We start from the raw sequence: 16,675 nt of genomic DNA, 5'->3' as shown, positions 1-16,675 counted from the left end.
GTCTGCTATAACAAAATACTACAGAATGGGTAGCTTATAAGTGACCAAAATTTATCTCTTACAGTTCTGGAGGCTGAGCCCCAAATCAAGGCTCTAGCATAGTCACTTTGTGGTGAAGGCCCTCCTCCTGGTTCTTAGCTTGTGCCTTCTTGCTATTTCCTCACAGAATAAGAAGTGCTTAGGGAACTTTGTGGGAGTCTCTTATAAGAGTGTTAATCCCATTTGTAAAGGTTCCACCCTCGTACTCCTAATACCATCATCTTCAGGGGTTGGGATTTCAATGTATGAATTTGCAAGGAGAGCACAAACATTCAGGCCATACTATTGTTTTATTTAGGGCTTTCCCTAGTGGCTCAGATGGTAAAGCGTCTGCCTACAATGAGGGAGACCTGGGTTCGATTCCTAGGTTGGGAAGATCCTCTGGAGATGGAAATGGCAACCCACTCCAGTACTCTTGCTTGGAAAATCCCATGGACGGAGAACCCTGGTAGGCTACAGTCCACAGGATCCCAAAGAGTTGGACAGGACTAAGCGACTTCACTTTCTTTTTCTTTCTTTCTATTGTTTTATTTATTTAGCTAATTTTATGAAAAACATTGGAATATATTAAAATTATGTACATGAGAACAAAAATGTCTGTTTTATTTCTCTGTTGTATCCCTAGTGCCTAGGCCCATAGTGACTATTTAATAAACATTTGCTGAATAAATGAATGAAATCTTAGTCATGGCTACTGTTTCTCCTTCATTTTAGGAACTTATAATCAAAACTGTGTTAAGCTCCGCAAGAGATGAGCCCTCTGGTCCTGCACGGTAAGTCAGACCTTCTTAAGACTTGACATAACTCTTCTGTGTGTGCAGTTTTATTTTAAAAGTTAATGGAGTTATTTAGCAATCCGGGTTGTTTCAGATGCACAAAAGCTATTCTGAATCACAAATTTAAATTATTTGGATGATTAAATTTTTCATTACAAACTTCCTTCGGTAAAAATAAAATCCTAGTTACCTTTTTCAGTATCTTCACCTTCTGTATCTAAAATGATTTCTTTTAATCTTATTAAAATTCAGCTACTCTAGAAAACAATATTGTCTTTTTCATTATTCCACATTTTCATTTCATTTAGCTTTAACTCTAAATTTGATGATTTTCAGTATTCTTTCCTTAGCGTTTTCTGTGCTAATAATGATAACCTTCTAAGTTTACAGAGATATTCCTATAATATTATTCCATTCAATCCTCATCACAATTCTAAGAAATTATTAGAATCATTATTCTTCCAATTTTACTAGCAAGAAACTGGCAGCATAGAAAGCTAACATTCATTAAACTTTTTCCAAGTGCCAACCACTGTTATAAATACTTTATTACCTCACTTAATCTTTGCAACAATTTTTATCCTCCTTTTTATAGATGGGAGCCCAGAGAATTTTAGTAATCTGCCCTATCACACAGAAAATGTAGAGCCATAATTGAAACCCTGGCAGTTTGTCTTCAGAGCCTTATTAGATACATAAGTAATAAGTGGCGGAACCAGATTTGAACCTTAAGCTTCCAACTCTAGATCTTCTGCCCTTTTCTATTTCTTTAATGTCATTGCCTTTCCAGTGAAAGAATATTTAAGCCTAAAACATAATTATTCAAATATAGATTTAGGAATCATTAACATAACAGCTGGTGTTGACAGTATAGGAGAATCCCAGAAGTTGAACATTAAACATTTTCTAAACTTGTTTGATTATACTTTTCGGAAATGTGGGGCCTTACGCACACAGACACACACACACACCCTTTTCCTATACTTTTCAGGAATGTATGACCTTACATACATATACAACCAAAAAACAAAACTTAAATATTTGTATTCCAGTTTGTGCCTTTAGTTAGCTGCACCCATGGAGAACTTTGCTTTACTTCGGAGTTTATTGTTATTTTAGGATTACAGCTCCTTCCACTGCTAAGTCTGACACTTGGCCATTTAGATCTGTGAGTGTATAAAGTTTATGGGTGGACAAACTGAGAAAGAAAGCAAGTAGTAGACCACACATAAAGACTTTCTGCAGTTTTGATAGTAAATTAGTAGCATTAACACTGAAAGGAGGACTTTGATCCATTACATTTAGGAAGAAAAGTATTTCTGCATTGAATTGTTCTGAAATTTAGCATTATACTGAATTTAATTTAAGAGTATCAGGACATGGAAGATATATCAGAAAAACTAGAAGGAGTTGACTTATTTTTGTACCTTGAAAAATTACATACTTCATTAGACGCTTATACTTGAACACACTAATAGAATTTTTACTGATTCTGATCACCAGATAACTTTCTTCAAGCTGAAACTCAGATATAGTAGGGAACTGGAGTTTCACATTAGAAAATAAAACAAAAATTCTCCAAGTTCTATTTCTGTTGGAATTCCTTTATAAAGTGTATAAGTTTTGTGTTCTCAATTTGTTTTAAAGAGAATTCTTGGCTAGTTATGTTAAATTTAAAAGATATGAAAGAAAAAAATATCTTATTACTGCTATCAGTCAATAAAATCAGTTTCTATTTTGAAAGCAGGTTGCATATTTGTTTGGGAAATTGATGATATCAATTTATCAATATGGGTTTGTTAGAAAGATCCTGTATCTTTATCCCCACCTATGATCTTGGTAGTAAATTGTAGTTGAAAATAAGGCTTAGAACAGGAAACTCTACTCAATAGTCTGTAATAATCTGTATGGGGAAAGAATCTGAAAAGGATGGATATATGTGTATCTGAATCACTTTGCTGTACACCTGAAGCTAACAGCATTGTAGATCAACTGTACTCCACTGTAAGATAAAGATTAAATTAAGCTTAAAAATAAGGCTTTGCGTTTGGGTTCTCCCACTTTATCTTCCTAGGTAACAAATTGATTAATGAACAGTAATGAATTAGCAGTAACAAATTGATTTATTCGCCTAAATTGTGCATCTTCACTCTAGGTTGGTTGGTTGGGAATATTTTGGTTGTGGTGGTGGTTTCATTTCATTTACAGGCACATCCGCTTTTATTTGTATCATTACTGGTTGCCTTTTTGCAGATGTGTAGCACTTTGCAGTTTAGGTATTTGGATTTGTGAAGAACTAGTCCATGAGTCTCATCATCCTCAAATTAAGGAAGCTCTGAATGTGATTTGTGTATCCTTAAAGGTAAGTAAGTAAATATTTAGAAGACTGTATTAAGATAGTATAGAATGCATGATTATTTTCCCCCAAATGTTAATTATATTTTGTGCATTACATTATTTCCTTGATTCTAACGTTTTCCTTAGTAGTTCTACTCTTGAATTTAGGGTATCTTAGTGATGGCCTGTTTTATTCCAACTTTTTATGTATTTGGCTTTGTCCCTAAGATAGATATGGATGACTGCTATAAAGGAAACCAGTCATTTAACAACATATGTAGGGCTGTTTACCATTTCTTAATCAGTATTTTTGTAACCTACTCTTTGATCTTTATTACCTCCTGAATTTTTAAGCTGTTCCACTTTCTGGCTTTTTCATTCAAGTTAAATGCTCTGTTTATGACCAGATTCAGTTTTGTTCAGAAATAATAACCTGATTATTTGGAGTCTGAATGAACAAATGAATATTTTTATTAGTAAAAAGTTTAGTGATATTATTTTTTGTTGTGTGACTTGTAATACAATATCTATATAGAACTCTAAACACATAAAATACAAAAATACTTGACAGGTATTTCTGAGTATATACTATGTTTGAGGTGCTTTGCTAGGCAGAGGAGAAATATAGAATAAAAAAGAAATGTAAATATTAGATTGAAGAGATTAATAATGTGGCTGAAAAAGATCAAAATTTGATCAAATATTACTCTTAATAAGAGTAATAAAATATAAAAAGCTGAGAGAACCAAATGAATGGTGCATGTAAGCTGCTGATTCAGTTCAGAGAAAGCAGAGGTTACTTTGACTTAGTTATCAGAGAAGACTTTAGAAAGAGGACACATCTAGTCAGGGCTTAAAGAGCGGGTGAGATTTGGTCGTAAAGAGGTAAGCATAGAAGTTTGACTTTATACCAGTGGGGAGTCATCTAAGAATTTTAAGCACAGAGAATGTCAGCATCAGAACAGTTCAGAAAACAATTTGGAAGTATCATACACAGTAAATTGGAATGGGGAAAAATGAGATAACAAGATTAGCAGTGTAGAGGTCATTCTAGAAATGAAATAAAACCTTTAATGAGGACAAACATTACAAAGAAAAAATAAAGTTAGTTATATATTTGGAGTGTGTTATGATTTTTAATTTTGCAGGTTATATTTATCTTTCTAATATTTTAATATAAATATAGAGTGACAAAAACATGTATATACAATTAAAAATTTTTCAACAACTAGTGCATAAATGAATAATATCAAGAAGAAATTTTTTATCATATTTCTTTTTTGTTTTTTTTCTTCTTATTACTGCAGTTTACTAATAAAACAGTAGCCCATGTAGCTTGTAACATGCTTCACATGCTGGTTCATTATGTACCTAGACTTCAGATTTACCAGCCTGATTCTCCCTTGAAAATTATTCAAGTAAGTAATTTCTCATTTGTTTATTATGACTTGTTAAGGATTCTTATATTTGGATACCTTGAAATATAAAATTATTTAATAGTTTTCTTTAAATTTTTCATAGCTAAATAGTGGCCACTCAGGGTACATATTTGAAATATCATAGTTCATGGTAGTCCTTTTCTATATTACGTTATCTTAATATATTAAGAGATTATGTGGTTGGTTTTAAATGCTACGTGCAAATTTATTATTGCTGTTGTCTTTATAATGTATATTCAGTATCATTCCCTGTCTTAGGTTAGAAAACAGTTACCAAAATCAGAACATTATCTTGGTTCATTCCTTCCCTTTCCTCTTCTGCCAGTCATTTATAAAGTGTTTTTTTTCTTTTTTTTTCTTTTAATTCTGTGTGTTCTGTGCTTCCTGTAACACAAGATACTATAATAGCCTTTTAAACTGGTCTCCTGGCTTCTGAGGTCATCCCTCCAAGTCATCATTCATATTGACATGACTTATGTCACTATCCTGAAGGAAAAAAAAACAGTGAAACTAAAGTCTCCAAGTGGTTTTCTTTTACCTATAAAATAAGACCCAAACTCTTTAGTTGCGACTTACTTGGAAGTCTCCAGATGAGAACCCATACCATCTTTTCAGAATCATGTACAAATTCCTTTGATGAAATACCCTGTAGTCTAGGCACTTGAGTCAGCTATTATCCCCTAAACATACCCTTTACTCATCTTCTTACCTAAAATGCTCTACTTTCTCTGCCCACCCCATCTTTCAGTGATTGGTTTAAATACCATCTCCTCAAAAAACAAGAATCCTTATTCTTTCCAACCAGAATTTATCTTTCTTATCTTCATGTTCTTTAACATTTTTAGGAAAGACAGTAATATTTATTAAGCACTTACCATTTATCAGTCATTATACTAGTCACCTTTTCATATGTTACCTCATTTAATTCATAAAAGGTCATTTGAAGCAGATTGTTATGTTATCTCTTCCTCCTCTTCTCCCTTTATATGAGATGAGAGAAGTGAGGATATAGTAACTATATAAAGTCATAAGCTAAACCAGGGTAGAAACAGAGTTCAAACCCAGTCTCTTAAATTTCAGGTCCAGGTTTTTGCCACTCAACCATTGTCACCAAGGCCCTATTGTAGCACTAAATATATTTGTGTAAAAAATCTAAGCTTCTTTAAGGCAGTGACAGTTTTTCTTTATTATTTTTTATGCATAGGATGACTTTCATATAGAATCTCTTAAATATCTGTTGAGTTTAATAAAGTATTATGGATCAGAGACTGGGTTTGAAGGTTAAACCTGGTTTAATTAACCCACAACTCTGCCATTTACTAAGTTTATAACTATGAACAAATCACTCAGTCCTCTAAACTTTGACTTTCTTTATGTTTGCATTTGGGATAAAAATACCTACCTCACAGAGTTGCTCTGGAAACTAAATGAGAAAATACATATAAAACACTGATACATTTTGCCATAAAAGTGATGGGACATAAATTTTAAAAAGTGTGTTGTCTGCAGCTACTGTCGCAATCATGCAGGATTTGATAACTGGATGTAAATGTGAATGTTCATATATATATATGTATTAAAACATTTGTAATTTTAAAACTTGAAAATTTTACTCTTTAAGATTGGTTATTCTGTTGAAAGTTAAGATATTCTTTAAGCAGATTTTTTTTTTCTCATTTGAAAGTCTCCAAATGCTCTCTTATATTTTCTTTCTCAATTTATGTATTTTAATACTTACCTAAGTAATTCTTAGGTGTGTAGAGTTTTTGCAGATTGCCTCACTATAAATTATGGTGGCCAATGGCTACAGATAAATAGTTATACTTCACCTCTAATTGAATGAAGAAATGAAGTGCTAAAATAATAGAGGAATTCCCTAATGGCTGCCTACTTGCATATTTAGGAATAGAATCCCAGTTCTATTACCAGTATTAAGTATTAATCTTATATACTAGATTCATTCTGTTAGTGAGTAAAACCTTTTACAGTGTAAATTACCTTAGAGCAATTTTTTTGCTTGAAGCACTCATTTATAAAAATATAATAGCATGCAATAAAAATATAATAAGTTTACCTCAATACATTTTTAACATATACATTAAAAAAATTGAATAAGATTAAGAAATTTTCAGGGTAAATGATAAAACTATATTAATATTTTGCTTTCTTTAATAAGGTCTTCTGTTTCATACTTTATCAATTTATCAACAAACACTATGTTCAGTGTACAATATATGTTAATTTAAAAAGTCACATTATAAAATTGTTTTTTAAGAGTCATATATTTGCAAGTATGTATACCACAATATCCAGGAAGACAAGAGTAAATTATTTTTCCCTCACTTCCTTGGGGAATAATTGATAAATATATTATATTTTAAATGTGTAAAGCAATGATTTGATATTGTAGAAGGGTTATCAAAATCAAGATAATTAACATATTGATTATTACACATTGTTAATTTTTTTTATGGTGAGAATGCTTCAGGTCTACTCTTAGCAACTTTAAGATAATATTGTGTGATTAACTGTATTTACTGTACTATACGTTAAATCCTTAGAATTTATTATTCTTATAACTGAAAATTTGTTCCTTTTGACCTCCATCTCCCCAGTTCACTGGACCTCAGCCCCTGGCAACCACTATACTATTCTATTTCTATAAAATCAGCTTTTTTTAGATTCCACATGTAAGTGATACCATACAATATTACCTTTCTCTGGCTTATTTCATTTAGCATAATACCCTTCAGGTTTTTTCATGTTCTCACAACTGACAGGATTTTCTTCTTTCCTATGGTTTAATAATATTCAATAGTGTATGTATGTACACCACAATTTCTAAATCCATTTATCTGTCAAAAGACATGTGGGCTGTTCCATATCTTGGCTATTTTGAATAATATTGCAGTGAACATGAGTGTGCATATATCCCTTTGAGATACTGATTTTATTTCCTTCATATGTATACCCAGAAGTAGTATATATGGTAGTTACATTTTTAGTTTTATGAGGAACCTCCATACTGTTTTCCATAATGACTGTACCGGTTTCCATTCTCACTAAGAGTGTATAAGGGTTCCCTTTTCTCCACATTCTCGCCAACATCAGTTCTCTCTTGTCTTTTTAAAAATAGCCATCCTAACAAATGTGAGGTGATACTTCACTGTGATTTTGATTTGCATTTTCCTGATGATTGCTGATGTTGAGTACTTTACCATGTTCTTATTGGCCATTTGTGTGTCTTTGGCAAAACGTAACTCAGAATCTCTGCCCTTTTATAAATTCAGATAATTTGTTTGGCTGTTGGGTGTTGAAGTTCCTTGTATATTTTAGATATTAACCCCTTACAGATATACGGTTTGCAAATATTTTTTCCATTAGTAAGTTGTCTTTTCACTTTATTGATGGTTTCTTTCTCTGTGCAGAAGCTTTTAGTTTATATAGTCTTACTTGTTTATTTTTTCTGTTGCTTGTGCTTTAGGTATGATTTCCAAAAAATTACTACCAAGACCCATGTCACAGAGCCTTTTTCCTATGTTTTCTTCTAGGAGTTTTAAGGTTTCAAGCCTTTGTATTGAGACTTTGATCCATTTCAAGCTAATTTTTATGAGTGGTATAAATTAGGGGTCCAGTTTCATGCTTTTGCACATGAATACCCAGTTTTTTTCAACACCACGTGTGTGTGTTCTCAGCATCCTTGTCAAAAATAGACTGTATATGTGGGTTTATGTCTAGACTTCATTCCAATGCACTGGTCTGTGTGCCTGTTTCTATGTCAGCCCCTTACTGTCAGTGCCATATTTTGATTGATGTTGTTAAGTCGTGTCTGACTCTTTGCGACCCCCATGGACTGCAGTATGCCAGGCTTCCCTGTCCTTCACTATCTCCCAGAGTTTACTCAGACTCATGTCGTTTGAGTCAGGTGATACCACCCAATCATCTCATCTTTTGTTGCCCTTTTTCCTCCTGCCTGCAGTCTCTCCCAACATCAGGGTCTTTTCCAGTGCATCGGCTCTTCCCATCAGGTGGCCTAAGTATTGGAGCTTCAGCTTCAGCATCAGTCCTTCCAATGAGTATTCAGGGTTGATTTCCTTTGGTACCGACTGGTTTAATCTCCTTGCAGTCCAAGGGACTCTCAAGAATCTTTGCCAGCACCACAATTCAAAAGCATTGATTCTTCAGGTCTCAGTCTTCTTTATGGTCCAGCTCTTACATCCATACATGACTACTGGGAAAACCATAACTTTGACTGTATGGACTTTTGTCGGCAAAGTGGTATCTGTGCTTTATAATATGCTGCTTGGGTTTGTCATAGCTTTCCTTCCAAGGAGCAAGCATCTTTTAATTTCATGGCTGCAGTCACTGTCCACAGTGGTTTTGGAGCCCAAGAAAATAAAGTCTTTCACTGCTTCTACTTTTTCCCCTTCTGTTTGCTGTGAAGTGATGGGACCAGATGCATGATCTTAGATTTTTGAATGTTGAGCTTCAAGCAAACTTTTTCACTCTCCTCTTTCACCTTCGTCAAGACACTCGTTATTTCCTCTTCACTTTTTGCTGTTAGAGTAGTATCATATGCATATCTGAGGTTGTTGATACTTCTGTCAATCTTGATTCCAGCTTGTGATTCATCCAGCCCAACATCTCACGGGATGTATTCTGCATATAATTTAAATAAGCAGGATGACAGTATACAGCCTTGCTGTACTCCTTTCCCAATTTTGAACCCGTCAGTTGTTCCATGTCCATGTTCCATATTTTGATTGCTCTAGCTTTATAATAAAACTTGAAATCAGGGAGTGTGACGCCTCCAGCTTTGTTCTTTTTTCTCAAGATTGCTTTGGCTCTTTGGTTTTGTGTGTGGTGAGGGTGAGGAATTCCATTCACATTTTATGCTATTTTAGGATAGTTTTCTCTAATTCTGAGAAAAATGCCACTGGAATTTTGATAGGTATTACACTGAATCTGTAGATCACTGTGGATAGTGTGAACAGTTAAACTGTTAATTCTTCCAATCTATAGCATGGACTATCTTTCCATTTATTTGTCGTCTTCAGTTTCATTCAGTAGTGTTTTCTAATTTTCAGTATATAGGTCTTTCACCTCCTTGGTTAAATTTATTCTTAAGTATTTTATTGACTTCGATGCTGTTATAAATTAATTTCTCTTTGTGATAGTTTATTGTTGGTGTATAGAAATGCAACTGAATTTTATATGTTGATTTTTGCATCCTGCAACTTTACTGAATTCACTTATGAGTTCTAATCTGACAGGGAGTTTTTTTGGTGGAATGTTTAGGATTTACTGGGTATAGGATCATGTCATCTACAAATAAAATAATTTTATTTCTCCCTTTCAGATTTGGATGCTTTTTATTGCTTTCTCTTGCCTAATTGGTGTGTAGGACTTCCCATACTGTGTGGAATAGAAATGACAGTTATGAGAATCCTTGTCTTGTTCCCAACTTTAGAGGAAAGGACATTAACTTTTTACCTTCAAGTATGTTGTTAGCTTTGGACTTGTCCTGTATGGAGTTTATTATGTTACGATACCTTCCTTCTTAACTTGTTGAGCAAAGCAGAGGTCTTGAGTCATAAATTACCAATGGTTTTTAATATGTCATTTTGCTTGTCTGTATCTTCTGATTTTTCTGTCAGAACATATATTCAGTTCAGTTTATTTCAGTCTCTCAGCCGTGTCCGACTCTTTGCGACCCCATGAATCGCAGCATGCCAGGCCTCCCTGTCCATCACCAACTCCCGGAGTTTACTCAAACCCGTGTCCATCAAGTTGGTGATGCCATCCAACCATCTCATCCTCTGTCATTCCCTTCTCCTCCTGCCCCCAACCCCTCCCAGCATCAGGGTTTTTTCCAATGAGTCAACTCTTCGCATGAGGTGGCCAAAGTACTGGAGTTTCAGCTTTAACATCAGTCCTTCCGATGAACACCCAGGACCGATCTCCTTTAGGATGAACTGGTTGGATGTCCTTGCAGTCCAAGGGACTCTCAAGAGTCTTCTCCAACACCACAGTTCAAAAGCATCAATTTTTCGGTGCTCAGCTTTCTTTATAGTCTAACTCTCACATCCATACATGACCACTGGAAAAACCATAGCCTTGACCAGACGGACCTTTGTTGGCAAAGTAATGTCTCTGCTTTTTAATATGCTGTCTAGGTTGGTCATCACTTTCCTTCCAAGGAGTAAGCGTCTTTTAATTTTATGGCTGCAGTCACCATCTGCAGTGATTTTGGAGAACATATATTACTTGTATATTTATACATATTGATTCAAGAATTGAATCTATAAGAAAGCCATTTATAGTTAAGAGAGCATATATAACTTTGGTTCTGTACGTTAAGATTGTAAATATTTGATAGTTAAGTATACTTGAAAAACTGACCTATTAAAAATTACTTTGAAATAACAATATATTTTGGCTTAAATTTTCAACAATATATTTTCTATCACTTTATTAGCATTAGTGTTTGTTTTATGATACAGCATTAGTTTGACGTATTTTGAGCTTTTTTTTAAATTTCTTACAGATTCTAATAGCCACTATTACCCATCTTTTGCCAAGTACGGAAGCGTCATCTTATGAAATGGACAAGAGGGTAATTTAAATTTGTTTTTATATTTAACAATGTGATTATCTAGCAAAATATATTTTTAAACTGTGAAGGAATATATATTTATGTGGGACACAGTTAATCTTAAAGTTAATTATAATATGAGATAAAGCTTTCCATTATTTAAGTATAGCTAAGTTATATTTTTAGTTCATATTTCAAATTAATCATGGTCATTTGATAAAGTCTTTAAATTTTAGGGTTGTAAGGAACTTGGGAGGGTTCTGTTCATTTTATGTTTTTTTTACTTGTTATGATCTTATTTATCCTTGAAAGTTATTAATTGTGAGGAACTCATTCTTAAGGAAGCTATGCATTTTTATACAGTTATCACTGATAGGAAGTAAAGAAATTTCCATTAAGGAGAGTGCATATAATGTATAAAGGTATGATGCTTTGGAGAAGACATACCCTTTGGCCATCAAAAAGTTCTACAAGATTGTATTTATCTCAGTACATTTATGATGAGATTCCTTAATTATTTCAGATATTGTACTTATCAGTCTACTAAGTTTCTATTTGATATCTCTTTATAGTTTTCATATCTTTCCTGAAATTCTGCATTACTTCATAAGTTATCTCCATTTTCTCTTATAGATTTTTAATATATGTATTGTAATTAAAGTTCTAGCTGCTAAATTCAATATCTGGATTATTGATGAGTCTGTTTCCATTGAACTTTTTTCCTAAAGACCGTAGGTTCCACTTTGCTGTTGGTGCATATGTCTGTTAATTTTTTGCACATAGCTTGTTATAGAGACTAGATATGTGCTGCCCAAATATGTGCTGCCCTACTTACCATGTGTGACTTTACATAAAATTAAATTGAACATTTACATGAAAATTTTAATTCCTTGTTTGTACCAGCCACATTTCAAGTGCTCAGTAGCCACATGGGCAAATACATACCATTTCCATCATTGCACAAAGTTCTATCAGACAGTGCTGCTCTAGATCCTGTTAATTTTCTCTGAAAATTATTCCTTCCCATTTTCACATCCCAGTCTTGAATTCTCTTCTTCAAATCTCAGTGTTATGATTTCTTAATCATATTGTGTTGAAATCGCATGTATTCTGCCCATTGTTTACAGAACTCTGTAGTTATAGTTATGTTTCTGGACCTATTCTCAGTTATTTTCTTGTGTGGGCTTGTTGTTGTTTAGTTGCTAAATCATGTCCAACTCTTTTCGACCACATACTGCAGCACTCCAGGCTACTTTGTCTTTCACTATCTGCCAGAGTTTGCTCAAATTCATGTCCCTTGAGTCAGTGATGCTTTTTAATATTTTTTGGTCTTTCCTGTTATCTTCCATATCACTAACTTCATGAGTTTACCTAAGAATTTTCTATTCTTCCTCTTTGTACTTAGTTTAAAACTTATTTGATCGTATTATCTCCCATCCAAGTACTAACCAGGTCCAACCCTGGTTAACTTCCAAGATCAGACGAGATCGGGCGCTTTCAGGGTGGTATGGCCATAGACTGATCATATTATCTAATGATTGATAAGTACATTCTTCCTCATCTTTAAAAGACCCTGTTACTCCATTTTTAGGCAGGAGTCCTTCATTTTAGTGTCTTAAACTATGGTCAAGAATTCCAAATCCAATTTGTGAACTATATCTGGGTCACTAATTAGCCACCTCCTTCTTTATCATTTTGTCTTCCAAAGGCCTAACTATTCATATGAAAAAGCTCCACTACCAGGTTTTTGTTCCCCACCTACTTTATTCACTAAATATTTATTGATCACAAAATATGTCTGTGGTATTCTGTTTGGAGCTAGTTAAACAGACATAAATAAGATGGTCCCTGCTCTCATGGATTTTGAAGATTAGAGGGGCAAGTGAAGCCATCCAGTATAGTAAGTGCTTAGTGTAAAAAGTAGAAGAATGTGTATGATACAAGGTAGAGGAGGAAGTAAATAACTATCAAGGCAGGAAGACTTGTTTTAAGGGAACAGTAGCTTAAAGATGAATGGGGTCTTCTACATAAATGGAAACAAGTAGAGTCAGAGAGTTATTCCAAGTGAAGGGAATAGCATGAGTAAAATCATGTGTACAGTGTCATGCTGTGTTATGGGAAGACAGTTGTTGTTATTCAGTCAATTATGTCCAACTCTTTGTGACCCCATGGACTGCAGCACACCAGGCTTCCCTGTCCTTCACTACCTCCCAGAGTTGACTCAACCCCATGTTCATTGATTCGGGGATGCCATCCAACCATCTCGTCCTCTGTCAGCCGTCTTGTCCTCTGTCATCCCCTTCTCCTCCTGCCTTCAATCTTCCCCAGCATCAGGCTCTTTTCTAATGAGTCAGCTCTTCACATCAGGTGGCCAAAGTATTGGAGCTTCAACTTCAGCATCAGTCCTTCCAATGAAATTTCAGGGTCAGTTTTCTTTAGGATTGACTGATTTGATCTCCTTTCAGTCCAAGGGACTCTTAAGATTCTTCTCCAACACCACAGTTCAAAAGCATCAGTTCTTCAACGCTCAGCCTTCTTCATGATCCAACTCTCAAATTCATACGTGACTACTGGAAAAACCATAGCTTTAACTATATGGACGTTTGTTGGCACAGTAATGTCTCTGCTTTTTAATATGCTGTCTAGGTTTGTTATAACTTTTCTTCCAAGGAGCAAGCATCTTTTAATGTTACGGGAAGACAGTAGGCAATTATTTCCATATTATAGGACATGAAATGCATGATTCAAGGTTGGGAAATTAGGCATTAGATATAGAAAGGGGTCAGAATTCTACATTAAGAACGTTGGACTTTTGAGAATGTTGTTTTTTTGAAAGCGACTTTTTGGAAAGGTTTTAAGATGCAACAAAATGCCAGATGTGTGAGAGATCACTTAAGAACGTGTGAAAGTCAAAAAGAATAATATAGTAATTGTTAATTACAGTAATCTCCATGAGAATTTATAATGTTCTGAAATAAAGCTAAAGGAATAAAGGTAAATATTGACAAAGTGGCATTCATCACTAGCATCGGGAATAAAGAAAAAGGCAGGATATTTGAAGAAAGATGCATTTCAGTTTTTAGTGTGTTGCACATAAGAAGTGATGCCCAGGTAGAGACCACCATCTATATAACTAACGTAGTAAATTTGAGACTGGAAACAAAATTATTGGCATTGTCATTACATGAGTTGTCTTAAACTGGAAATATATGTGATCACTTAAGGAGAAGCTAGAGAGTAAGATAGGTTAGCAAAGTATAACACCTTGAAGAGTAAGAGTTAAAGAACAGGCAGAGAGGGAGTCAGGTCACCAGGATAGTGACCTAGAGGGCTCCTGAGTTTTCCTCCTCTCTTGGGCCTGTGGAAGATATAGCTACACATGGAGCAGTTCTCTCTGAGAGAAATCCAGAAACTAATCAAGTGACCTCTACACATCAAGTGACTGAGAAAATGCCACATCAAAAATAGGTAGGAAAGGCTGTAGCACTCTTGTCATAAACCCCACTCCTAGCATAATTCCATACAATCAGGAGGAAACTCCCAACTCATACCCTGTCAGAGGAGAGAAGGGTTTAGACCATACGTCTAGCACTCCACCATTTAAGCCTGCCACCCAAGGGACAGATGCCAAATCATCTGCCTTGTACCTAGTTCCTCTTTCTCTTTTACACTCGCTCTTCACAAAAGCTTGCAGTGGGAGAATGGGTGAAAGTTCATTGGATTTGCTATGTATATTTTATACTTACAGATAATTTGAAGTTTGAATGTTCTGTTTTCTGGTTATACTGAAGATGTGGGATTTTGTTTATTGTTTCAGTTGGTGGTATCCTTACTTCTGTGCCTTCTGGACTGGATCATGGCCTTACCTCTTAAGACACTGCTCCAACCAGTCCATGCTACAGGAGCAGAAAATGATAAAATAGAAAAATCTGTCCTTAATTGTATTTATAAGGTAACCTTTGCTTTATTATTTATTTGGTAACCAAGAATTTTTGAAACCTAAAGAATTAACATTTCTTGGTGTTGCATTTTCATTGTTTTAGAGCTAGAATTTTCTAAGAACATAGATTTATCTTACAGTACCTATGGATAATTAAAAAGTACTTCTTACAAGACTTTGTTTCGTTGCAAAATTTTGAAAAGTCAAATCTTTGTTGAATGTGTGAGAATCGTTAGTTAAATATTGCTCATTCTTTTTAAGATAAATTTTACCTTAAATGAAGAGCTGTGTTTAAATATTTAAAAATGTCAAGTTCTTATGTTAGCAGGTGCTTTCTCCTTTTCCTTCTGTTTCCACTGAAAGGAAAATTTGTTATGTTTCCCCTGTATTTGCAGGTATTACATGGGTGTGTGTATGGAGCTCAGTGTTTTAGCAATCCAAGGTATTTTCCAATAAGCCTTTCTGATTTGGCATCTGTAGATTATGATCCTTTTATGCATTTGGAAAGCCTGAAAGAGCCTGAACCTTTGCACTCTCCTGATTCGGAACGATCCTCTAAACTCCAGCCAGTAACAGAAGGTAAAATGAATTCTCTTCAGGACAGTATTGTTGCTTGGGTTCTGCCAGAGTATGATTTGAGGCCTAGGTAGAAATACTGGAAGGTAGTATATCTTAATTTATAATTGTTTACCTTGCTGTGTATATTATAACTAAGTTCATTTTTAGTTTAAGAAATAACTTCAGATACACAATTACTAAGATGATATGTGACGACATTCCCTTTATAGGTATTCTGATACGGATTAAGTTCTTTAACCATATTGTGGTTAAGTTCTGATTAAGTTCTTTATTTTGGTTAAGTTCTTTAACCATATAGTTTTTGTTTCTGATTAAGTTCTTTAACCATATAGTTTTTTATTCAGTGAGCTTACTATCTGAGTTAAGGAACTATGTAGACAAGTAACCGTATGATATAATTACATATAGAAATAAAAGTACATCCAAGATGCAGGGGTATATTATGATGCAGGGAACTCAAACCCAGTGTTCTGAGACAACCTAGAGTGGTGGGAGATGGGAGGGTAGTTCATCAGGGAGGGGACATATGTACGCCTATGGCTGATTCATGTCGATGTATGGCAGAAACCAACACAGTATTGTAAAGCAATTATCCTTCAATTAAAAATAAAAAAAGATGCAGGGGTAGCCCAGAGGAATCCCGCAATTATTGAAGGGTTTTAAGGAGGTGGTATACATGGTAAAATTAGTATTAAGAACTCTTTGAGAGTGGTATTTTAGGAGTCAGCAGACTGTGGCCCACACCTGCCACCTAAATACAGTTTTATTGAGACACATCCACGCTGTTCATTTATGTATCATTATGGCTGCTTTCGTGTAGTAATAGCAGTGTTGAGTAGTTTGGACAGAGAGCATGGCCCATAAAACCAAAGATAATTACTTTCTGTCCTTTGCAGAAAAGGGGATTTGCTTGATCCTCTAATATGTTAGATTGATTTTTAGAGAAGTTAATGCAGGATCAGAGACCAAT

The 16,675-nt window shown here is 34.5% G+C and overlaps 1 protein-coding gene across 3 annotated transcripts in view; it reads left to right on the top strand.

Moving 5' to 3' along the window:
• Positions 1–16,675, top strand: part of RALGAPA1 (Ral GTPase activating protein catalytic subunit alpha 1) — a 200,159-nt gene that overhangs the window by 114,225 nt on the left and 69,259 nt on the right. For all 3 annotated transcript variants that reach the window (XM_065906823.1, XM_065906825.1, XM_065906824.1), the window contains exons 27-32: positions 754–812; positions 3,069–3,177; positions 4,460–4,570; positions 11,139–11,207; positions 15,004–15,138; positions 15,522–15,705. In XM_065906823.1, the coding sequence (XP_065762895.1) occupies positions 754–812; positions 3,069–3,177; positions 4,460–4,570; positions 11,139–11,207; positions 15,004–15,138; positions 15,522–15,705 (667 nt within the window). The remainder of the gene's footprint in view (positions 1–753; positions 813–3,068; positions 3,178–4,459; positions 4,571–11,138; positions 11,208–15,003; positions 15,139–15,521; positions 15,706–16,675) is intronic.

Source organism: Muntiacus reevesi, chromosome 15 (genome assembly GCF_963930625.1).
Source record: "Muntiacus reevesi chromosome 15, mMunRee1.1, whole genome shotgun sequence".
Classification (NCBI taxonomy): Eukaryota; Metazoa; Chordata; class Mammalia; order Artiodactyla; family Cervidae; genus Muntiacus; species Muntiacus reevesi.
The sequence above is the reverse complement of the archived record's forward strand: the minus strand, read 5'-3'. Positions and strand labels throughout refer to the sequence as shown.